Source organism: Cherax quadricarinatus, chromosome 19, assembly GCF_038502225.1.
Source record: "Cherax quadricarinatus isolate ZL_2023a chromosome 19, ASM3850222v1, whole genome shotgun sequence".
Lineage (NCBI taxonomy): Eukaryota > Metazoa > Arthropoda > Malacostraca > Decapoda > Parastacidae > Cherax > Cherax quadricarinatus.
This window is the reverse complement of record NC_091310.1, coordinates 20,267,678-20,294,357: the sequence shown is the minus strand read 5'-3', so window position 1 is coordinate 20,294,357 and position 26,680 is coordinate 20,267,678. Positions and strand designations below refer to the sequence as shown.

Genomic DNA, 26,680 nt, shown 5'->3' with positions numbered 1-26,680 from the left:
CGCTTCTGCATAGAGGCTCTCGACAGGGGAAGAGCGAAAAGCACCAAGGCATAAAAGTAATCCTTGGTGATGAATGGGGTTAAGGCTAGAGAGAGTAGCAGGAGATGCCGCTGAATAGATCTGGTCACCATAATCAAGTTTCGATAAAATAACGGTGGAATGTAGGCGAAGGAGGGTTCGACGATCAGCTCCCCATGAAAGATGAGCAAGGGTTTTAAGAAGGTTCAGCCGGCTGTGACAAGTTGCCTTCAGAGAGGTAATGTGAGGTTTCCAGGATAACCTACGATCAAAGAGGAGGCCCAGAAACTTGACTATCACGTTCAGGGATACGGGAGCCATAGAGGTACAAAGGATGATTGGAGATGACAGAGCGTCTAGTGAAAGTAATTTGGTGGGTTTTAGTGCTGGAAAATTTAAACCCACATGTGGTGGCCCAATTGGAAACACGGTCAACTGCATGCTGGAGAGAAACTGTAATAAGGTGACAGTCAGCGCCTGCACAGGCAATAGCGAAGTCATCAACATAGAGTGATGACCAAATATTTGATGGAAGACTAGAGGCCAAATCATTAATAGCAAGGAGAAAAAGTGTTGTGCTAAGAACACATCCCTGGGGGACACCTTCAGCTTGTATAAAGTCCGGGGAGAGCACATTATTAACCTGAACACGGAAATGCCTGTCAGTTAAAAAGTTCTTAAGGAAGGATGGTAGATTGCCTCGAAGGCCTAAGGAGTGGGCTTGGGCTAAAATATTATACCTCCAAGTTGTGTCATATGCCTTCTCAAGGTCAAAAAATATGGCAATAACTGAGTGGTTATTCGCAAAGGCATTACGAACATACGTATCCAAGCGTAGTAAGGGGTCTATGGTAGAACGTCCCTTACGAAAGCCATATTGACGAGTGGAGAGACTGTTGTGTGTCTCTAAATACCACACTAAACGTCTATTTACTAGGCGTTCCATCACTTTGCAAACTGCACTGGTAAGAGCAATGGGACGATAGTGGGAGGTTTCATGTCCCGTAGTGCCTGGTTTGCGGAAAGGGAGAACAATGGCGGATTTCCACAGCTGTGGAAGAACTCCTTGTGACCAAATAAGATTGTAAAGGCGTAATAGGACTGCAAGGGCTGACTGATGTAAATGTCGTAGCATACGAATATGAATGTCGTCGGGCCCAGCTGCCGATGATCGGCAAGCTGAGAGTGTTGCCTCCAGTTCTTGAAGTGTAAAGGGCACATTATACTGTTCTTCTCTGAGGGAAGAAAAGTCCAAGGGTGCTAACTCTCTGGCAGACTTTGAGGAAAGAAATGAGGGGCATAGATGGAGTCCCTGAGAAATACGGACCAGATGATTGCCAATTTCATCGGCAACATCTAGTGGGTTTGCTATATCAGCACTGGCAACCCGCAGAACAGGAGCCGGGTCAGGAGAATATTTACCACTCAGTTTTCGTACTTTTTTCCAGACTGCACTCATAGAGGAAGCAGAGGTGATGGTGGAGACAATCTCGCCAGCAAGTGCGTTTAGCGTCATGGATGACACGGCGAGCGATCGCACGCTTCTGCTTAAAATCAAGAAGTCTCTCTGTGGTTCTATTGTACCGGTACCTGCCCCATGCAGCACATTTCAAACGTACTGCACGAGCACAAGCAGAAGACCACCAAGGCACGCATTTATAAGAATGCCTGCCCGAAGTTTGGGGTATAGAATGAGAAGCTGCGGTTAAAACGGAGGACGAGAAGAGGTGTAAAAGCTCATCGATGGAGGACGAAGAAGGAACCTCTCTAAAAACAGTTAGGTGTGAGTAAAGGTTCCAATTTGCCTGATCAAATTGCCAGCGTGGGATGCGAAGAGGTGGTGAATATGAAGGGGAAGTACAAATGATTGGGAAATGATCGCTGTCATGTAAGTCCGGAAGAAGAGACCAAATGAAGTCTAATGCGGCGGAGGAAGAGCAGACTGAGAGATCGATGCAAGAGAGAGTGTGAGTCCGAGGATCAAAATGGGTGTGAGTACCTGTATTTAAAACATGGAGGGGATGGGTGGCAAGAAAAGCCTCTAACTGAATGCCACGGGAATCACAGTGAGACTTCCCCAGAGGAAATGGTGGGCATTAAAATCACCAAGTAACAGAATCGGTGGTGATAATGACGAAACAAGAAAGGCAATATCCGGAATAGATAATGCCCGAGAAGGAGAGAGACATAAAGAACAGAGCATATACCACCTATGCAAGTGGATACGGGCTGCTGTGTAATGCAGCGAAGTACAAACAAATAGCTGTTGGTACGGAATATCAGTGCGTAGAAGAAGGGCACTTTCATTAAAGGTCCCATCAGGAAAAGGATCTGAAGAATACAATAAATTATAGCCTGAGATGGGAGAGATAACAGCAGAGTGTAATTTTGGTTCCTGTAAGCAAACACCAACAGGGGAAAACTGGGAGAGTAACATCTGAAGCTCACTCCGATTACCCCTGAGGCTGCGTATATTCCACTGTAAATAGGCCATGATTGGCAATGATAAAGATACCTGAAATCCGCAGGTAAGGGTTCCTACGGACTAGAGGGGTTAGAAAAGTCCACATGCGGAGGCAGTGGAAAACGTTCAAGCAGCGAAGGAACGGTGCGCTGTGAAGAAAGGAGTTGTGCAGATGGAGTAGAGGAGAGAGAAGGAGCGGAGGGTGGATCAGTGTCCATTGATGGTTTGGTCTCTGCAATATATTCAGAGATTGCTTCAAGTGTTTCAGAATTCAGAGATGTAGTATGGGAGACAATATTGGAAATGGTAGGGGGAGGATGAGTAAAGATTGGAACTGTAATGGACTGTACCAAGGTAGGGGGGGGCGAAAGGGTGGAGGGAACTGGAGAAGCGTGGAAGGGGACAGAAGAGGCAGAAACTTGGGAGGTGGCAGAAGAGGAAGAAACTTGGGAGGGAACAGGGGAGGAAGGTACAGTACGAGGAGGAGGGTGAACCTCTACACTTGTAACAGAGCCAGTGAGAGGGGGAGAACCAGGTACAGAGACAGGGAAGGGAAAATGAGGAGGTGGAAGATGGGTAGGAGGTGTTAACGGACCTTTTTTTGACTTTTGAGAAGTAGAGGGACGATTGGGAGGAGGTGTCATACGAGATCTCGTCGCTACTGAGGCTTGTGAGAGAGAACACGAAGAAGCGAGATCAGACTGAGACGTTGAAGTAGGGATGTCTGAGCCGAAGACAGCAAAAGAATTAGCTACAGGAGTGACTATGGGAGAGGTAACCACAGAGGTGGGTGCAGAAGATGGGATACCAAAAGTGGGGGACGTTTTGAAACACGGGAATAAGAAACACGAGGTAGTCTCCCTTGGAGGCAGAGATGAGAAACTGCCATGGCATAAGGGAGACCTTCTGCCTCTTTGAGGTAACGGATTTCCCGCTCGTTTAAGTAGACTTGACAACGGCGAGAGTACGAAGGGTGAGCCTCATGACAATTAAGGCAAGAGGGAGGTCGATTGCAAGACGTATTAGAGTGGTCATCGGCACCACAGACTGGGCATTCGGCGATAGATCTGCAATATTTCGCTGGATGGCCAAATCGCCAGCAATTTCTACACTGTTGCGGTGTAGGGATCACCTTTCAAACTTGTAACCGATGTCCTGCTACATAAACTGAGGATGGGAGTTCACGGCTGTCAAAAGTTAAACGAGCCACAATGCTAGGGTATCGTCTCCGACCGCGGGCAGGAAGAACGTAAGTGTCTACCTTGAGGATTGGGAGATCTTGGAGTTCCAGCTGTTCAAGAATGTCAGTGCCACATGTCTGGAAATTTTTTTGAACTATGGTATGGGGCAGAATGACGGTACCACTACAAGAATTGAGGGAATGATGCTTTTCAATAGTTACAGGAACAGTATCGATATGGGAAAGACGAGAAAGCTCATGAGCCTGGGTAGCATTCTGTACGGTGACGATGCACGTACCACTTTTAAGAGCATGAAAAGAAATATCTTTACCAACATGGCGTAGGAGTGCCTTGCCAATACTGTGGTCAGAAAGATAGGCAGTAGAGGAAGTCGGTCGTAAAGTGAAGAATTTAGTCCATTGTGCAGTCTGAAACTGAGCGTGGAAAGGTAGTGAAGGACGTGTCGATCTTTTCTGAGAAGAACGAGAAGGTGAAGAAGTATCATCAGCAGGTAATTGTCATTGGTGTTTAGGCGTGGGACCAGAGTTGGTCCGACGTGGAACGGGCCGGCGATTCGAAAATTGCCGCACCGTAGAGGGAGAGGCCGGAAGCATAGTCAGAGGAGAGTGAAGGTCAGATAAATCGAAGGAGTGAGTCGAGGCCTCAGTACCTGAAGCGGGTGAGGAAACAGCACCGGCGAGAGGTACAGAGGCATGAGGAGTGTCCGAAGAGTGGTCCAAAGACGAGGCGGGGTCAGAACAGGGTGCGGTATCAAGAAGGGGCCCGGGGGTACCAGGTTCATGGACTAAGGCTGCCATGGTTAGGTTACTTCTTTCTTTTTGTTTTTAAGAAAAAAAAAAGAAAGAAAAGAAAATAAAAATAAATAAAAGAATAAAAAAAGGGGGGACCGGGGAGGGATAGTTCCTAGGAGGAATGAAAGGGCCAGAAATCTCCCTCCGCGCCCAAGAGGACCTCAGCACCGCAAGTAGTGCAGATGCAGCATGGAACCCGTGCCATACCCTACCCATCATGCCAGTAAACCGGCAATCCGGGATAGCAACCTCACATCTGCCGAGCTACCTTGGTCGACAAAAGAGAGAGGGCGGCCGGAAATCCGCCACAAAGCATACCTCCTTCGGCCACCACCCCCGGAATCCGAAAGGTGGCTTCCAGAGATACACCCAACGCCCGAGAGACACCCAAAGCCACCCTCCGGGATACTGGAGAGAGATCAGGACATCCCCAGGCAATCCAGATTCCACGGCAAACTACGCCACCGCCAAGAACCTCAACGGAATGGGATGGAGCCCGGTACCCTTTCCCCTACCTAGGAACTAGCGTGCCTGTGGGAGAAAAAAAAAAAAAAAAAAAAAATAAAAAAGGGCGGGCAAGAGGGGTGGGGAGGAGGAGGAGGAAAGGAAAAAGGGGAGGATGGGGAGGATGGGATAGGGAACGGGGGATTGGGGGGTAATTAGGTTCGGTCTGAGGAAGTAGACCGACAGGTCTAATTCCTCAGACCAAGAGCCTCTTCACCACGCCAAGGAGCCCCCCTTGAAGAGGCTGGATGACCAAAACACCAGCACTTTCTACACTGTTGCAGTGTACTTGTAAACAGTCCCGCAATATATATACAGAGGACGGAAGCTCACGGTAGTTAAAAGATAAGCAAGCTACACTGCAAGGGTATCGTCTCTGCCAGCAGGCAGGGAGGGCATAAGTATCTACTTAGAGTTCTAGCTGTTCCAGAATATCATCGCCACATAACCTTGTCAAACCCTGTGTAAAAAAAAAGTAAAAAAAATTGTCCTAACCGGCTGCTTCTTGAAGAGGATAAATAAATATACAAGGTATGATATAGCACGTAATGAAAGTAGTTTTTTAGATTATGTATTGGTGGATAAAAGATTGATGGGTAGGCTCCAGGATGTACACGTTTGTAGAGGGGCAACTGACATATCGGATCATTATTTAGTTGTAGCTACAGTTAGAGGTAGATGGGAAAAGAGGAAAATGGCAACAACAATTAAGAGGGAGGCAAGAGTGTATAAACTAAGGGAGGAGAAAGTTCAGGTGAGATATAAGCAACTATTGGCAGAAAGGTGGACTGGTGCAAGTATAAGCAGTGGGGGGGGGGGGGGTGGAAGAGGGTTGGAATAGTTTTAAAAATGCAGTATTAGAATGTGGGGCAGAAGTTTGTGGTTATAGGAGGGTGGGTGCAGGAGGAAAGAGGAGTGATTGGTGGAATGATGAAGTAAAGGTTGTGATAAAAGAGAGAAAGCTAGCTTATGAGAGGTTTTTACAAAGCAGAAGTGCTATAAGAAGAGTATGGAGTATGGAGTATAAGAATATGGAGAGTAAAAGAAAGGTGAGGAGAGCGGTTAGAGAGTGCAAAAGGAGAGCAGATGATAGAGTGGGACAGGCACTGTCAAGAAATTTTAATGAAAATAAGAAAAAATCTTGGAGTTAAACAAGCTAAGAAAGCCTAGGGAACAAATGGATTTGTCAGTTAAAAACAGAGTAGGGGAGTTAGTAGATGGGGAGAGGAAGGTTTTGGGTAGATGGCAAGAATATTTTGAGGAACTTTTAAATGTCAACGAAGAAAGGGAGGCGGTAATTTCATGCACTGGACAGGGACGTATACCATCTTTTAGGAGTGAAGAACAGAATGCGAGTGTGGGGGAGGTACATGAGGCATTACGTAGAATGAAAGGGGGTAAAGCAGCTGGAACTGACGGGATCATGACAGAAATGTTAAAAGCAGGGGGAGATATAGTGTTGGAGTGGTTGGTATTTTTGTTTAATAAATGTATGAAAGAGGGGAAGGTACCTAAAGATTGGCAGAGAGCATGTATAGTCCCTTTATATAAAGGGAAGGGGGACAAAAGAAATTGTAAAAATTATAGAGGAATAAGTTTACTGAGAACACCAGGAAAAGTGTATGGTAGGGTGATAATTGAAAGAATTAGAGGTAAGACGGAATGTAGGATTGCGGATGAGCAAGGAGGTTTTAGAGTAGGTAGGGGATATGTAGATCAAGTGTTTACATTGAAGCATATATGTGAACAGTATTTAGATAAAGGTAGGGAAGTTTTTATTGCATTTATGGATTTAGAAAAGGCATATGATAGTGGATAGGGGAGCAATGTGGGAGATGTTGCAAGTATATGGAATAGGTGGAAAGTTACTAACTGCTATAAAGAGTTTTTATGAGGATAGTGAGGCTCAGGTTAGGAAGTGTAAAAGAGAGGGAGACTACTTCCCAGTAAAAGTAGGTCTTAGACAGGGATGTGTAATGTCACCATGGTCGTTTAATATATTTATAGATGAGGTTGTAAAAGAAGTAAATGCTAGGATGTTCGGGAGAGGGGTGGGATTAAATTATGGGGAATCAAATACAAAATGGGAATTGACAGTGTTGCTTTTTGCTGATGATACTGTGCTTATGGGAGATTCTAAGAAAAATTGCAAAATTTAGTGGACGAGTTTGGGAGTGTGTGTAAAGGTAGAAAGTTGAAAGTGAACATAGAAAAGATTAAGGTGATGAGGGTATCAAATGATTTAGATAAAGAAAAATTGGATATCAAATTGGGGAGGAGGAGTATGGAAGAAATGAATGTTTTCAGATACTTGGGAGCTGACGTGTCGGCGGATGGATTTATGAAGGATGAGGTTAATCATAGAATTGATGAGGGAAAAAAGGTGAGTGGTGCATTGAGGTATATGTGGAGACAAAAATCATTATCTATGGAGGCAAAGAAGGGAATGTATGAGAGTATAGTAGTACCAACACACTTACATGGGTGTGAACCTTGGGTTGTGAATGCAAAAGCGAGGAGGAGGTTGGAGGCAATGGAGATGTCATGTCTAAGGGCAATGTGTGGTGTAAATATTATGCAGAAAATTCGGAGTATGGAAAGTAGCAGAAGGTGTGGCATTAATAAAAGTATTCGTCAGAGGGGTGAAGAGGGGTTGTTGAGGTGGTTTGGTCATTTAGAGAAAATGGATCAAAGTAGAATGACATGGAGAGCATTTAAATCTGTAGGGGATGGAAGGCGGGGTAGGGGTCGTCCTCGAAAAGGTTGGAAGGAAGGGTTAAGGGAGGTTTTGTGGGCGAGGGGTTTGGACTTCCAGCAGGCGTGTGAGAGAGTGTTCGATAGGAGTGAATGGAGACGAATGGTATTTGGGACCTGACGATCTGTTGGAGTGTGAGCAGGGTAATATTTAGTGAAGGGATTCAGGGAAACCGGTTATTTTTATATAGCTGGACTCGAGTCCTGGAAATGGGAAGTACAATGCCTGCACTCTAAAGGAGGGGTTTGGGATATTGGCAGTTTAGAGGGATATGTTGTGTATCTTTATACATACAGGTCCTCCATCACAAATCCGGCATCATTGGGACCTGTAGTGTGCCGGATTACTGAGTTTGCCGAATTACAGAGTGGTTAAGTTAGAATACACTTAATAAAATTAACCAACTTGACTTACACAGTTCAATGAACATCGGCAAAAATCAAACATATCCGCTACTTTGAGCTCAATTTCAAGGTCCTTTTCATCATGAAAGCAATCGAAATCATGTCTATTTCTGTAATATATCTTCCATTCTATCAAACGAGTCCAAAAACTGAGAATACAACCATAAAAACCATACGAAAATATACTGCAAAGAGGCGGCTAATGGCTGAGAAGTGAACTCCCTTATTTATCGTCCGTCTTTTATATTTTTTTTGTACGTTAACCCTTTGACTGTTTCAGGCCCCTCTCTGAAACTGTCATTCTATGTCGCTCAATTTTTGAAAAAAAAAAAAAAAATTATTTTTTCTTATGAAATGATAGAGAATCTTTTCCCGATGGTAATGACACCAAAAGTTCGAAATTTGGTCGAAAACTCATGGAATTATGCTCCCGCGAAGTTAGCGGTCTCGGCGACATATGCATATCGGCGATTTCGCTGACTTTCAGCCCTATTTTCAGCCAATTCCATTGTTCCAGTTGACCAAACTCATAGCTATTTCTTTGGAACTCCATTTTATCTATCAGCTGAGTACAAGAAACCTCCCATTTACTAATTTGGACTACCCAATATGGTGGTCAGAAATTGGCAATTTGGCCAATTTCACGCAAACTAAAAAAGATGCCAATTTCAAAATAGGGTCCAGAATAAACAAGGTAGACATTCATGGCACTAAAATAACATATGCTCTGTTCATTAGTCACATCTCTAGGCCCCTCTTATATTATTATTGCTTTCTATTTTGATTTTTTATTCATACAAAAAAATACAAAATTTACTGTTATGCAGACTACTGCATTATTGTAAAAATGGTATAAATAATATCAGTGCACCAGTGAAAGAATATTAGACTCCCCAGTTGACGTGTATTGGACGTGTGGTGTGATTTATTTACTCCTGAACATTGGTAAAAATCGAACATTTCCGCTACTTTGAGCTCAGTTTCAAGGTCATTTTCATCGTCAAAGTAATGAAAATCATCTCTATTTCTGTAATATGTTTTCCATTTTATCACCTAAGACCATGAAAACGCGAATACAACAATAAATACTATACGAAAATACACCTCAAAGTCGGCATTATATTCCAAAAAAACGATCAGTTTTTTTTTTCTCATTACGCAATGTGTGCTGCAGGATTTTTTTTATGTGGTGCACACTGACCACACAGACCCATTCTCTCACATGTGGGACTACCAGCTTTCTCCCGCTTGATTTGAAGCCGCTAGAATTATTGAGTATATATACATCAGAAACATTGGCACGTAAGACGTATTTATACGTCGAAAACAGTCAAAGGGTTAAGAAGCATCTTTCCATCATACATTGCCCAAGTTTCAATGAGATAGCCCAACAAACAACCAAGAAAAAAAAATATTTACCAAAAATCATATATGGCAAGCCCAAGCCAGGTACTGGAAATAAGTCACTTTGTCTGACTTTTCTGGGTTATCCTAGGTTCTCTATACATACACTGCTATGTATGATAATCTATGTAACTGTATTTGTATATACCTAGTCTGTCAACTGAGTACAAGAAACCACCCATTCACTTATTTCAACTACCCAATAAAGTGGTCAGAAATTGGCAATTTGGCCGATTTCACACAAATTTCAACAGATGCCAATTTCAAAATAGGGTCCAGAATAAACAATGCGGACATTCCTGGCACTAAAATAACATTTTCTCTGTTCGTTAGTCACGGCTACAGGTCCCTCTTATATTACTCTTGCTTACCATTTGGAATTTTTATTCACAAAAAAAATAAAAGATTTACTGTTATGCAGACTACTGCATTATTGCAATAATTGTATAAATAATGTCAATCCATTCTTGACTCCGTACTGGAATTTAGACTGGCAGGCGGACAGGTATTGGACGGTGACGTCATTTGTTTACTCTTGAGCTTCGCTAAAGAATAGAACATTTTCGCTACTGTGAGCGCAATTTCAAGGTACTTTTCATCATGAAAGCAATCAAAATCATATCTATTTCCGTAATATATCATTCATTCTATCAAATGAGACCGAAAAAATGAGAATACAACCATAACAACCATACAAAAATATACCGCTAAGCGGCCGCTAATGGCTGAGAAGTGAACTCCGCTATTTATGGTCTGATTTCTTTCATTTTTGGTGTACATGAAGAAGTATCTTTCCATCATACATTGCCCAAGTTTGAATAAGATAACCCAACAAACAACTGAGAAAATAATAATAATATAATAATAATAATATTTTATTTATTATTTATTATCACACTGGCCGATTCCCACCAAGGCAGGGTGGCCCGAAAAAGAAAAACTTTCACCATCATTCACTCCATCACTGTCTTGCCAGAAGGCTGCTTTACACTACAGTTTTTAAACTGCAACATTAACACCCCTCCTTCAGAGTGCAAGCACTGTACTTCCCATCTCCAGGACTCAAGTCCGGCCTGCCGGTTTCCCTGAACCCCTTCATAAATGTTACTTTGCTCACACTCCAACAGCACGTCAAGTATTAAAAACCATTTGTCTCCATTCACTCCTACCAAACACGCTCACGCATGCCTGCTGGAAGTCCAAGCCCCTCGCACACAAAACCTCTTTTACTCCCTCCCTCCAACCTTTCCTAGGCCGACCCCTACCCCGCCTTCCTTCCACTACAGACTGATACACTCTTGAAGTAATTCTGTTTCGCTCCATTCTCTCTACATGTCCGAACCACCTCAACAACCCTTCCTCAGCCCTCTGAACAACAGTTTTGGTAATCCCGCACCTCCTCCTAACTTCCAAACTACAAATTCTCTGCATTATATTCACACCACACATTGCTCTCAGACATGACATCTCCACTGCCTCCAGCCTTCTCCTCGCTGCAACATTCATCACCCATGCTTCACACCCATATAAGAGAGTTGGTAAAACTATACTCTCATACATTCCCCTCTTTGCCTCCAAGGACAAAGTTCTTTGTCTCCACAGACTCCTAAGTGCACCACTCACCCTTTTTTTTTTATTTTTTATTATCACACCGGCCGATTCCCACCAAGGCAGGGTGGCCCGAAAAAGAAAAACTTTCACCATCATTCACTCCATCACTGTCTTGCCAGAAGGGTGCTTTACACTACAGTTTTTAAACTGCAACATTAACACCCCTCCTTCAGAGTGCAGGCACTGTACTTCCCATCTCCAGGACTCAAGTCCGGCCTGCCGGTTTCCCTGAATCCCTTCATAAATGTTACTTTGCTCACACTCCAACAGCACGTCAAGTATTAAAAACCATTTGTCTCCATTCACTCCTATCAAACACGCTCACGCATGCCTGCTGGAAGTCCAAGCCCCTCGCACACAAAACCTCCTTTACCCCCTCCCTCCAACCCTTCCTAGGCCGACCCCTACCCCGCCTTCCTTCCACTACAGACTGATACACTCTTGAAGTCATTCTGTTTCGCTCCATTCTCTCTACATGTCCGAACCACCTCAACAACCCTTCCTCAGCCCTCTGGACAACAGTTTTGGTAATCCCGCACCTCCTCCTAACTTCCCTTTTCACCCTTTTCCCCTCATCAATTCTATGATTCACCTCATCTTTCATAGACCCATCCGCTGACACGTCCACTCCCAAATATCTGAATACATTCACCTCCTCCATACTCTCTCCCTCCAATCTGATATCCAATCTTTCATCACCTAATCTTTTTGTTATCCTCATAACCTTACTCTTTCCTGTATTCACTTTCAATTTTCTTCTTTTGCACACCCTACCAAATTCATCCACCAATCTCTGCAACTTCTCTTCAGAATCTCCCAAGAGCACAGTGTCATCAGCAAAGAGCAACTGTGACAACTCCCACTTTATGTGTGATTCTTTATCTTTTAACTCCACGCCTCTTGCCAAGACCCTCGCATTTACTTCTCTTACAACCCCATCTATAAATATATTGGTATAAACCTTGGTAATAAATACCGACAAGTTGGTTTAGAAAGACACGTAAGCAAACACTATAACATATTTATTAGAAAACGTTTCGGACCGAAACGTTTTCTAATAAATATGTTATAGTGTTTGCTTACGTGTCTTTCTAAACCATAAATATATTAAACAACCACAGTGACATCACACATCCTTGTCTAAGGCCTACTTTTACTGGGAAATAATTTCCCTCTTTCCTACATACTCTAACTTGAGCCTCACTATCCTCGTAAAAACTCTTCACTGCTTTCAGTAACCTACCTCCTACACCATACACCTGCAACATCTGCCACATTGCCCCCCTATCCACCCTGTCATACGCCTTTTCCAAATCCATAAATGCCACAAAGACCTCTTTAGCCTTATCTAAATACTGTTCACTTATATTATTATTATTATTATTATAATAATAATAATAATAATAATAATAATAACTTTAGTAGAGGTAGTAGGTTGGTAGACAGCAACCACCCAGGGAAGTACTACCGTCCTGCCAGATGACTGTGAAACAAAAACCTGTAACTGTTTTGCATGATGGTAGGATTGCTGGTTTCTTTTTCTGTCTCATAAACACGCTAAGATAACAGGGATATCTTGCTACTCCTACTTACACTTTGGTCACACTTCACAGACACGCACATGCATATATATATATACATACATCTAGGTTTTTCTCCTTTATCTAAATAGCTCTTGTTCTTTTTTATTTCTTCTATTGTCCATGGGGAAGTGGAAAAGAATCTTTCCTCCGTAAGCCATGCGTGTCGTATGAGGCGACTAAAATGCCGGGAGCAAGGGGCTAGTAACCCCTTCTCCTGTATATATTACTAAATTTAAAAGGAGAAACTTCAGTTTTTTCTTTTGGGCCACCTCACCTCGGTGGGATACGGCTGGTATGTTGAAAGAAGAAAGAAGAATAACTTTATTTACTACACGTACATGTACAAGGTATACAGGCCTAGCTGACATCAGTGACATACTACTGTATAGAAAGCCACTTGTTATGCTGAGTATTTCAAGAAAATTAGGTCAGTGTCCCAGGATAACACCCACACTAGTCGACTAACACAGAGGTACCCATTTACTGATGGGTAAACATAGACAACAGTTGTAAAGAAACACGCCTAATGTTTCTACCCTGGCTGGGAATCGAATATTTACCAAAAATCATATATGGCTAATCCAAGCCAGGTACTAAAAATAAGCCACGTTGGCTTTTTTGGGGTTATCCTAGGTTCTCTACACATATGCTGCTGTGTGTGATAATCTATAGAGAGAAAATAGCTTTTTTGTTTCATGTTTATGGTGGAGTACGAGTGTATATCATAGTCAGCCGTGCTATACTCCGTTTTCTCTAATATAAGCCACCAAGACAAGGATAGGAGAATGGTATTTGTTTACCATATCCTCTTCATAACTCTGTCGAACTGCTCGGTGTTATGCCAAATGTTATTCATTCTGGAGTATTTAACATGTTTTATGTTATTTATATTGTTTCTTATGTCATATTAGATCAATTGTGATAGGCAAATAAGCTGTAGTGTTGATATCAGCGTAATAATAAAGCATATTCTCCTGGTTCATGAGACCGAGCTCATGGCAACCGACAGTGGCTTCAAAGCCACCTTATCTTTAATGGATAATGTACTGTGTAGGTGCTTTACATAATGAGAAACATTTCTTTTATTCATTGGAACTATGGCTAGGGCTAAAAGTAAGCAGGTTAAAACAATAAATGGAGAAAAAGAAATTGGAATGACTTATGCAGCAAGTAGCACCACCAAACAGTACCAGCAGGTTGGTGTGGCGACCCTGGAAATTTGAAATTATGGATTTTTTTTATTTTTTTCAACAAGTTGGTCGTCTCCCACCGAGGCAGGGTGACCCAAAAAAGAAAGAAAATCCCCAAAAAGAAAATACTTTCATCATCATTCAACACTTTCACCACACTCACACATTATCACTGCTTTTGCAGAGGTGCTCAGAATACAACAGTTTAGAAGCATATACGTATAAAGATACACAACATATCCCTCCAAACTGCCAATATCCCAAACCCATCCTTTAAAGTGCAGGCATTGTACTTCCCATTTCCAGGACTCAAGTCCGACTATAAGAAAATAACCGGTTTCCCTGAATTTATTTATTTTTTTTTTATTATCACACCGGCCGATTCCCACCAAGGCAGGGTGGCCCGAAAAAGAAAAACTTTCACCATCATTCACTCCATCACTGTCTTGCCAGAAGGGTGCTTTACACTACAGTTTTTAAACTGCAACATTAACACCCCTCCTTCAGAGTGCAGGCACTGTACTTCCCATCTCCAGAACTCAAGTCCGGCCTGCCGGTTTCCCTGAATCCCTTCATAAATGTTACTTTGCTCACACTCCAACAGCACGTCAAGTATTAAAAACCATTTGTCTCCATTCACTCCTATCAAACACGCTCACGCATGCCTGCTGGAAGTCCAAGCCCCTCGCACACAAAACCTCCTTTACCCCCTCCCTCCAACCCTTCCTAGGCCGACCCCTACCCCGCCTTCCTTCCACTACAGACTGATACACTCTTGAAGTCATTCTGTTTCGCTCCATTCTCTCTACATGTCCGAACCACCTCAACAACCCTTCCTCAGCCCTCTGGACAACAGTTTTGGTAATCCCGCACCTCCTCCTAACTTCCAAACTACGAATTCTCTGCATTATATTCACACCACACATTGCCCTCAGACATGACATCTCCACTGCCTCCAGCCTTCTCCTCGCTGCAACATTCATCACCCACGCTTCACACCCATATAAGAGCGTTGGTAAAACTATACTCTCATACATTCCCCTCTTTGCCTCCAAGGACAAAGTTCTTTGTCTCCACAGACTCCTAAGTGCACCACTCACTCTTTTTCCCTCATCAATTCTATGATTCACCTCATCTTTCATAGACCCATCCGCTGACACGTCCACTCCCAAATATCCACTCCCAAATATCCCTGAATCCCTTCACTAAATATTACCCTGCTCACACTCCAACAGATCGTCAGGTCCCAAGTACCATTCGTCTCCATTCACTCCTATCTAACATGCTCATGCACACTTGCTGGAAGTCCAAGCCCCTCACCCACAAAACCTCCTTTACCCCCTCTTTCCAACCCTTTCGAGGACGACCCCTACCCCTCTTTCCTTCCCTTACAGATTTATATGCTTTCTATGTCATTCTACTTTGATCCATTCTCTCTAAATGACCAAACCACCTCAATAACCCCTCTTCTGCCCTCTGACTAATGCTTTTATTAACTCCACACCTTCTCCTAATTTCCACATTCCGAATTTTCTGCATAATATTTACACCACACATTGCCCTTAGACAGGACATCTCTACTGCCTCCAACCGTCTCCTCGCTGCTGCATTTACCACCCAAGCTTCACATCCATATAAGAGTGTTGGTACTACTATACTTTCATACATTCCCTTCTTTGCCTCCATAGATAACGTTTTTTGACTCCACATATACCTCAACGCACCACTCACCTTTTTTCCCTCATCAATTCTATGATTAACCTCATCCTTCATAAATCCATCCGCCGACACGTCAACTCCCAAGTATCTGAAAACATTCACTTCTTCCATACTCCTCCTCCCCAATTTGACATCCAATTTTTCTTTATCTAAATCATTTGATACCCTCATCACCTTACTCTTTTCTATGTTCACTTTCAACTTTCTACCTTTACACACATTCTCAAACTCATCCACTAACCTTTGCAATTTTTCTTTAGAATCTCCCATAAGCACAGTATCATCAGCAAAAAGTAACTGTGTCAATTCGAATTTTGAATTTGATTCCCCATAATTTAATCCCACCCCTCTCCTGAACACCCTAGCATTTACTTCTTTTACAACCCCATCTATAAATATATTAAACAACCATGGTGACATTACACATCCCTGTCTAAGACCTACTTTTACCGGGAAATATTCTCCCTCTCTTCTACACACCCTAACCTGAGCCTCACTATCCTCATAAAAGCTCTTTACAGCATTTAGTAACTTACCACCTATTCCATAAACTTGCAACATCTGCCACATTGCTCCTCTATCCACTCTATCATATGCCTTTTCTAAATCCATAAATGCAATAAAAACTTCCCTACCTTTATCTAAATACTGTTCACATATACGCTTCAATGTAAACACTTGATCTACACATCCCCTACCCACTCTGAAGCCTCCTTGCTCATCCGCAATTCTACATTCTGTCTTACCTCTAATTCTTTCAATTATAACTCTACCATATACTTTTCCTGGTATACTCAGTAAACTTATTCCTCTATAATTTTTACAATCTCTTTTGTCCCCTTTCCCTTTATATAAAGGGACTATACATGCTCTCCGCCAATCCCTAGGTACCTTCCCCTCTTTCATACATTTATTAAACAAAAGTACCAACCACTCCAACACTATATCCCCCCCTGCTTTTAACATTTCTGTCATGATCCCAACAGTTCCAGCTGCTTTACCCCCTTTCATTCTACGTAATGCCTCACGTACCTCCACCACACTTACATTCTGCTCTTCTTCACTCCTAAAAGATGGTATACCTCCCTGGCCAGTGCATGAAATTACCGCCTCCCTTTCTTCCTCAACATTTAAAAGTTCCTCAAAATATTCTCGCCATCTACCTAATACCTCCCTCTCCCCATCTACTAACTCCCCTACTCTGTTTTTAATGGACAAATCCATACTTTCCCTAGGCTTTCTTAACTTGTTTAACTCACTCCAAAATTTTTTCTTATTTTCATTAAAATTTCTTGACAGTGCCTCTCCCACTCTTTCATCTGCTCTCCTTTTGCACTCTCTCACCACTCTCTTCACCTTTCTTTTACTCTCCATATACTCTGCTCTTCTTATAACACTTCTGCTTTGTAAAAACCTCTCGTAAGCTACCTTTTTCTCTTTTATCACACCCTTTACTTCATCATTCCACCAATCACTCCTCTTTCCTCCTGCCCCCACCCTCCTATAACCACAAACTTCTGCCCCACATTCTAATACTGCATTTTTAAAACTATTCCAACCCTCTTCAACCCCCCCCACTACTCATCTTTGCACTAGCCCACCTTTCTGCCAATAGTCGCTTATATCTCGCCCGAACTTCCTCCTCCCTTAGTTTATACACTTTCACCTCCCTCTTACTTGCTGTTGCCACCTTCCTCTTTTCCCATCTACCTCTTACTCTAACTGTAGCTACAACTAAATAATGATCTGATATATCAGTTGCCCCTCTATAAACATGTACATCCTGGAGCCTACCCATCAACCTTTTATCCACCAATACATAATCTAACAAACTACTTTCATTACGTGCTACATCATACCTTGTATATTTATTTATCCTCTTTTTCATAAAATATGTATTACTTATTACCAAATTTCTTTCTACACATAGCTCAATTAAAGGATCCCCATTTACATTTACCCCTGGCACCCCAAATTTACCTACTACTCCCTCCATAACATTTGTAACATTTGTATACACATATATGTACATGCCTGTGTAGTATGAAATACATGTATATGTAAGCAAGTAACAAGATGTACCTGTTATCCTGCATGATTAGGAGACAGAAAGAAAAAACACCAGCACTCCTACCAATGTGTGAAACATTTTACAGGTTTCTATTTCACACTCAACTGGCAGGAGGGTAGTACCTCCCTGGGTGGTTGCTTTCTACTAACCTACTACCCATAACTTTTCTTTGTGTGTTCATTAAATGATAAGTCATCTGACATCATTATAACCAAGTCTCTTTATTTTGATTAATGAGATGGTCTTGCTGTATCCTGTAGCCAGTCCTCCTCTTGAGTTCTGCCTTCTTCCGATAACTGAGCAGTTGCAATGTCACCAAGGAACACAATTTTTTCCAATGCAAACTAGTGGTTTTTATTGATAATTGCTTGCAATTATTCTGTTTTTTTTTACAGATGCAACATTCATGCTTATATTGGTACTGTTTGAAGAGGAGGATACGAAGCTTTGGATAGTGTTTTTGTCTGTCTGCTATGATGCTAATTGTGGTATGTCTTACTGTATGACTAGGTAGGCACATGTCATAAATTAAATTAATAAATAGAAAAACATCAAGCACATTAATGTAATTCTTTTAAATCAGTCAGTATTTTAAGGTTATTAATAACTAACCATAAGAAAAAATGGATTAGTTAAAAGTTTAAGCCTTAAAAATATATAAATATTGCAAAAAACAAGAGTAAAAGATTAAAGCAACCAAATCTTAGCAGCATAAAATATAAAAAAGCAAAAAAAAACATGCATCTAGCTAAGGAGAGAACCATCATGCAAAATATTATCATTTAAAAGCATACAACAAAGCTAATTAATGTACATATTCATACCATTTGAAAATGAAATGTAAAATTAATAAGAAAAAACAGCTATATATTCAGAGTGGAATTACCTGATGGTACAACCCCAAAACAAAAAGAATTTATATATTAATTTTTAAATTTCTTTGTATTTGTCAAACTTCCGGATGGCTAAGTCTGTCCAAATTCCTAGATAACATTAGTTCTGTGCCATTCACCATATAAATTATAATGTTCAAGACAGCATGCTATGACATTATACATATATGTAGAGCGGAACCTTGGTTTTCATTTTTAACTGGTTCCAGAGAGTTGGACGAAAACCAAATTCAACAAAAACTAAAGCAATATTTCCCGTAAGAAATACAGTGGAACTTCTTTTTTCGGCCATAATCCGTTTCAGGAGGTTGGCCTAAATTCGAAACTGACTAAATTTGAAGCAATATTTCTCATAAGAATTAATGTAAATACAATTAATCCGTTACAGGATGAGGAGAGTTTGTTTGAAGGCAAGACAAGATACTCCTTCAAAATGATGTTAATATGAAGTCTACCGCTTATTTATCTATCACAATTCATCTAATATGACATAATAAACAATGAAAATAACATAAAAGCCTGATATACACTCTAGAATGAATAAAATATGTCATTACATATGTGGTGGTGGGGGAGGACAGTCTTCGTGGGCATTCTCGCTCCAGCTATGAAAACGTCTTCCCATTCTTTCCTCCTTCACTCACATTAGTATAAGAGAAAATGGTGTTTGTGAGGCTAACTGCATTAGATCACTTCTTTCATAAGAAAACCAAAATGTAAAAATGAACTGGTGTACGTACACCATTTACATACCTTGCAGAAGATAGGCAGAGTGGCTTATGCTGTCAGGAGTTTACGTATTTTGTTTCGTCCTTTCTCTATCGCTTAATCGCTTAACTGCTACACTCTTAATGCTACACTTTCTCACTGAACTTAACTGCTTTAAACTCCACATTTTGCACCTCTGCTAGCATGCAGGCACACATTAAAATCTCTAAGAGTGTGTTGTTAGTCTTGAAGATGCCATATTAATAATGATAATAATAACACAATAATCACTCTGAGGCACATTAAATGTCGTATACAATATTAATATAGACATTTTGCTTAATCCATCTATGATATTTTTTCAAAATTATATAATATACATTACGTAACATATAAACATATAAATTAACATAAATATGAGATGTTTCTCCAGTCGGCTTGGAGTGAACAAAAACCATTTGTGTCCAGGCTAGTAACAACAACAACAACAACTGGTTTGTTTACAAAACACGCAAACCTTCTACTCTCTCATGTACTCATTCCCTCCCTCTTATTTATTCATTTAATCCTGTTTACTCACCTCTCACCCTACACTAAGACTATAAATATTTTAGGGTAAGTAATAAGTGTACTGTACAGTGGACCCCCGGTTAACGATTTTAATCCGTGCAAGAGGGGTAATTGTTATGCAAAATAATCGTTATGTGAATGAATTTTCCCCATAAGAAATAATGGAAATAAAATTAATCCGTGCAAGACACCCAAAAGTATGAAAAAAAAATTTTTTTACCACATGAAATGTTAATTTTAATACACACAAACTGAAAAAGGCATGCACACTTACATGACACTTACTTTTATTGAAGATCTGGTGATGATTGATGGGATGGGAGGAGGGGAGAGCATTATCTTCTTACTGTTTAGAAGGGGAATCCCCTTCCATTAGGACTTGAGGTAGCAAGTCCTTTTCCGGGGTTACTTCCCTTCTTCTTTTAATGCCACTAGGACCAGCTTGAGAGTCACTGGACCTCTGTCGCACAACAAATCTGTCCATAGAGCTCTGTACCTCCCGTTCCTTTACGATTTGTCTAAAATGGGCCACAACATTGTCATTGAAATAGTCACCAGCACGGCTTGCAACAGCTGTGTCAGGGTGATTTTCATCCATAAAGGTTTGCAGTTCAACCCACTGTGCACACATTTCCTTAATTTTTGAAGTAGGCACAATGGATTCCACAACTGGCATAGGCTTCTCAGGGTTAGCCCCAAACCCTTCAAAATCTTTCTTAATTTCCATACTAATTCTCACCCTTTTTACCACAGGGTTGGCACTAGAAGCTTTCTTGGGGCCCATGGTCACTTATTTTCCAGAAACAGCACCGAAAACACTGTAATAATACGAAATATTCCGATTGTATGCTTGGATGTTACCGCGGAGGCTGGCTGGTAAACAATGCCACCGGCGGAACATGTGAGCGCGTCTCGGAAGAAAATCGGTAAGCGGGTTTTTAAGCGGTATGTGAGGCAAAATTTTTGCAATTAAAGTAAGCGGTATGCGAAATAATCGCTATGTGATGCCATCGTTATGCGGGGGTCCACTGTATATGCATTTTATCACTCTAGGGCACTTTAAATGCCAATATATAATGTGTGGATGGGGTGGCCAGATGGGGGTTACATAATTACCACACTTCGATATCTACCTACCTAACTATTCACCTTGCACCCTATATTAAGTCCATTAAGATTACAAATATTTTAAGGTAAGTAATGAGTGTACACTGGAGCACAGATCCAATTCCCTAGATCAAGAGCCCCTCACCAAGAAACCTCCCATGAGGGGATATTTCAGAACCTCTTCCGCGGGAGAGGCAGGCTAACGTATCTAATACAGTCGACTTATGCGGCACCGGCCGAATTACAGAGCAAAATTACTAAATACGAATCGGCCGAAAAACAAGGTTCCACTGTAATGTAAATCCAATTAATCCGTTCCAGACACCCAAAAAGTATTAACAAACAATACAATTTATACAGAATAAATATAGTTTTACGTACAAAAAAAATGAGAAATAAATATAAATGATTAATTTTAATTTAATTTTAATTTTAAATCACTATTACATATCTTAATTGAAGACTCTTGTTGGCATATGAAAGATGGCAAGGAGGGGAGAGGGAGGAGAGTTTATTGTTTGGAAGGGGAATCCCCTTAAATAAGGACTTCAGGTATCAAGTTCCTATCTGAGGTTACTTCCCTTCTTTGTCTTTTACTGGCACTAGGGCCAGCTTGAGAGTCACTGTACCTGTCGCACAAAAAATCTGTCCAGAAATGTCTGTTTCTGGCGTCTCTTTAAGATTTGCCTAAAATGGGACAAGGCGCTGTCACTGAACACATTGTAGACACTGCTTGCAACAGCTTTGGTAGGGTGATAATTCTCAACGAAACTCTGCCCCTCACTCCACTTTGCACAAATGTCCTTAATCATTGAAAAAGGCACATTCTTCCCTCTCTCTTCCTCCTCCTCTGAAGGAATTTCCTTAGCTGCAATCTGTTGCTGTTGTCTTGCAGCTCTTCAGTGGTTAGCTCTTCCCTGTGGTCATTCACCAACTCTTCCACATCCTGGCCACTCACATCCAACCCCATGGACTTCTCCAATGCCACAGTAGATTCCACAAAAGACATAGGGTTGTCAGGGTCAGCCTCAAACCCTTCAAAATCCTTCTCTTGGACACTTTCTTTGGCCCCATGGTGGCTTATTTAGCAGTCACACTCAATAAACAAGCTCAAAAAATAATGGATTATTACGAAATTTTTCACATGAACAAGCAGAGTAATGTTTACTCCATGAGAAACAAAGCCAGACTGACGCTTTGTGTGGGAGCAGGGAGGCACGGGAAGGCAGATGCGTTCAGGACAGCCGACAAAAACCTAGGTGACAAACGAAAACTAGGACAATGTTTTGACAAAAAAAGTCGTCGAAAACCAAATTCGATGATAACCAGGGCAAACGAAAACCAAGGTTCCACCGTATTAAAAATACAATATTAAAGACATTTAACAATTTATGCTAAATAAACATGCAATTCTATTTTATATGGAATTATAAGTGCCATGTTATGGGTTAGATGTATTACATTTATAAAATCTGTATATTAATTCTACAAAAAAAATTATCTTCAGTTTATATGCAGTTAATAATGGTCATAATGCATCTGTACAGAACATTCTTTTCATGCAATTATGATTGCTTTGGGATTGCACTTTGTAAAAGTGTTAATGTTTCAGTACAATATTGGAAATCACTACAACATGTGAGGCCATGGGAAAAAATACAAGTCAGGCATCCTAATCTTCATTTACTTCAAATGAACTTCAAATGAAAGAAAAATCTTTTTAAAACTACCTTACACTATCCAAATGAAGAGATTTATTTACTGATTGATTTATTCCTTATAAGTTTTATAATCATATCTGCCTATTTACTAAGGCATAGGACAACTAATGTATTCAGTATGAACACTGAATATGCTTCAATTTTGCATTAATGCATGTAACTAGAGTAAACCAGCAATTACAGCTCAAACTGACTGAACAATACTGTCTTAATGTTATTAAAAAGACAAACAAAAAATCATAACAAAAATGAATGCTATTATGCTCCATAAATAAAACAATCAAGTAATGAGCTAAATATGGATAGTTCTTTCTGTATATTTTCTTAATCTGCTCATTAGGCTATGAACAGTTGCCCCAGCAGCCTCCCACTGTTCTTGCTGAGCCAGTCATGGCCACTACATATTATTCTCATCTAAGGCTTTCCAAAATGTATATGACTTATGAATGATTAATGTATATAAAGAGTTACACATGGTAGAAATCTCTTATCTCACAATACTAATGGAAGCCTATGCCATAGTTGCCACCTCTCTCTCTCTCCACATGTCCAGGATAGCCCTCCATATCATTCAATTACAATATTCCTTTATTTTTCTTGGTTATTACTTCCTCAAATGCATTCATATCATATTCAGTACAGTTTAAGCTTGTCTGATATAGGTGCAGTGATTTCCTATATGTTTGGTACAATTTAGTAATAACATGTGGTTTATATAGAACTAGTGTTCCCATATTGACAGCTTGATAAGGTGTAAGCTGTCTGTGGCCCTATCTACTCCAACAAGAAGAAAGCCATTGATGGTGCCTTCTATATGCATGTCAGTGATAAACCTCACTACATCCAAACCCTGGTCAACAGGCCCATATTAGCCTTCTCCACACTTCAAATGCTTCAGGCAATGAAAAACACAATAAAAGATAGGATAAGCTGCATTATATTTCCCATGTTAAGTTTTTTATTTGTTTAGCAAACCTGGAGGTGTCTGGAAAGTAACCCCATTGTTCTCAAATATTCTTTACATCATCTAATGTTATTTTAGATGAGATGCAGATTTTCAGTAAAGTAACTTGTGCTCTAATTGATGGCTTACTCCATTTCAAAAGAGGCTCTGAAACTTCATAAACATTTGAATGTGCTTGAATTTAAGTATACTGTATATAAATTAATGATAATTAGCTCTGAATACACGCCTAACAGTCTAACAATCATGAATCAATAACTTAAACACACAGAATTAAAAGGGTTTCTTTATTAATTGCTGCAAATCTCTTCAGCCTCACACTGTTATAGGGCCCAAGAAGAACAGATGTGTGAACAAGATCAAGAAGTAATTATCAATCCCAGGTTTTACTCTCTCCCTACAACACTCCTGCAACTAGCAACACACGGCACTAGATGTGCCATCAATTACCTGTTGGTGTGACTTGTGGTGGGGCCGAGGCAGCAACAACCTCTTCCCATGGGCCTTCTAAGGGCCTCTGCAGGGCTTACATTGGCTAATATCACAAGGCTTCTGGGACTGGCTCAGGCTAACTTTCTCTGTTGCACTCAGGGCTTGTATTTAATTCTCTTGGCTATTAGATTTTTTACACTAGGACTTACTTCTTTTTTTTTTTTTAAATAGCTATATATACATACTGAATTTATATTACATAGATACAAGATTAGAAGAGAATATGCAATATTATAGTTAATATATACTAGTTCTGTTAACGTTAATCAATATCAAGGGAAACTGTACAATCTACATACTGTACATTTGATAATTATATCCTACACATCACTAACAAAAAATGGCACAATAATCACATATGTTGCTGGAAAATGACTTTTCAATAACTCTAATTATTCTGTTGCTTTTGCACATTGTATAAATACAAGTTTCTTTACAACAAGCTTTTTGTGCATATACATAAACACTAGGCAAAAATGGGTGTATCAAAGCTTTGCTTATTTTTTCCTACAAAAGGCTTTGAAGAAAATCAGAGAAAAGAAGTAGAGCCACCCCCATAACTAGCAAGACCCACGTTGGGATCGTCTGCGGGGAGAGCAATAAACAACCAAACGTAAGAAAACAATCCAATATGCCTCAGCATGCATCATGTCTCTAAGATGACTAAGTTATAATAATTATAAATATATAAAAATGCTTACATTTATTTTAGACAGTCTTATATACAGAAGTGCTAAAGCCCTCCACTGTAGCTGAGTAACAAGAAAAAAAAGAAAAGATAATACACTAAATTAAATCTTCGTGGAAAACTTTTAAGGCAAACTATTGTAGCAAAGTTTTCTGGTATCTGACATACTTCATCTTAATGTGGGAACAATCATTGCAACACTATTAGATCTCATCTTTACTTGATCCACAAAACTGATTTTGTATTTATATTCTGCATCTATAAGACATGACACTTGCAGGTATGTGGCAATCATGCTGAGGCAAGTGGGTAAAACAAAAGAAGTCAAGTCCCCTTATTGTTACATTCAAGATAAAGAAAAAGCCTGAAAGAGCTAAGGCTGAAAAAAACTATCAGTGCTTAATATATTTAAATTCATGCAAAAGATTCATTTAAAGAAGATATAGAAACTTATTTCTGATAATAAGACAGCAAACAATAAGAAGACTTCCTATTATACATAATATACATAGCAAAAGAACTTATTTAATAATATTCAAATTAATGAAATTGCTAAAATACAGTACAAGTAAAAATTAAAGTGCAGAATGTCAGCTCTAAGTAAAAAATATGAAATTAAATGAAAAATTAAATTATATAAAATTAAGAAATAAAGAAAAATCATGAGCTTTTACAAATTACTTAAATTAGATATAGAAAACAATATAATGAACAGGCTCAGACATAGGCTAAACAATGAAGTAAACATACCATCCCATTTTGTACAGCCAGTTGCTGAAAATCTTCATTCACTATGCTAAGTTTGTTTTGTAGTTTATCTCGCTCTTCCCTCACTAAAGCCAACTCTTCCTGAAGATTTTCCAATTTGTTGGACAACAGTGATCCATCCTGAAACATGTATAAAAGTATCAATTTAGTGAGTGAGTGAGTGTGTGAGTGTGTGAGTGAGTGTGTGTGTGTGTGTGTGTGTGTGTGTGTGTGTGTGTGTGTGTGTGTGTGTGTGTGTGTGTGTGTGTGTGTGTGTGTGTGTGTGTGTGTGTGTGTAGCACTGTCAATATTGAAACAGTAAAGTTCATATCCAAGTTTCTGTAAGAATGAACAATGAGATAATATAATGACAGGAGATAGTATAATGAACTAAGAGATGATATAATAACAAGACAGACTGCTAATGAAAATGATTAAATGTTCATGTAACATGGATGAATGACAACAATTTTCATGTAACATGGACGAATGACAGCAATGTTCATGTAGCATGAATGAATGACAAAAATGTCCATGTAGCATTGATGAATGACAACAATGTTCATGTAGCATGGATGAATGACAGCAATATTCATGTGGAAATTTTTTACATAATTTCCTAAATGTAGAGCATATAAATGAATAATATAATAATTGTGTATTAAAACGTGATGCTATTTGGACCCTTAGAGAAATTTCGAGTGAGGGGGGATGCAGAACAGCCGGGGAGTGATGCGGCAGGAGATGCCATATTGAATTTAATGTGTGAACACTGGACTGAATTGTGCAATGTAATCAGGCATTCTCGAAGGTCAATTGGTGTATATTGGCCTCAATCCATAATGTAGAAAGTGCTGACACGTTCCTGCTAAAGAATTGGGATAAATAGAGTGATAAACCTTTACAATTCAGCAACAAGGACAGAAAAATTGAGGACTCCAATTCTTCCTGGCAGCACACCTTAGCTAAGTGACGCTTACCCATAATGTACAGCAGTTTTTGCTTTGGCCATCGTAAATCCTAGCTGTAGAGGTAGCGTTAGGGTGTGTTTCCAAAAAATAATTATGATCTAGT

The 26,680-nt window shown here is 40.2% G+C and overlaps 1 protein-coding gene across 4 annotated transcripts in view; it reads right to left on the bottom strand.

Moving 5' to 3' along the window:
• Nucleotides 1–26,680, bottom strand: part of Slmap (Sarcolemma associated protein) — a 575,111-nt gene that overhangs the window by 8,940 nt on the left and 539,491 nt on the right. For 2 of the 4 annotated variants that reach the window (XM_070086557.1, XM_070086559.1), the window contains one exon: nucleotides 25,610–25,747. In XM_070086557.1, coding sequence (XP_069942658.1) covers nucleotides 25,610–25,747 — 138 coding nt within the window. Of the gene's footprint in view, nucleotides 1–24,129; nucleotides 24,757–25,609; nucleotides 25,748–26,680 lie in introns of those variants that run through there. The other 2 variants (XR_008406974.2, XM_070086558.1) reach the window with 2 other exon arrangements.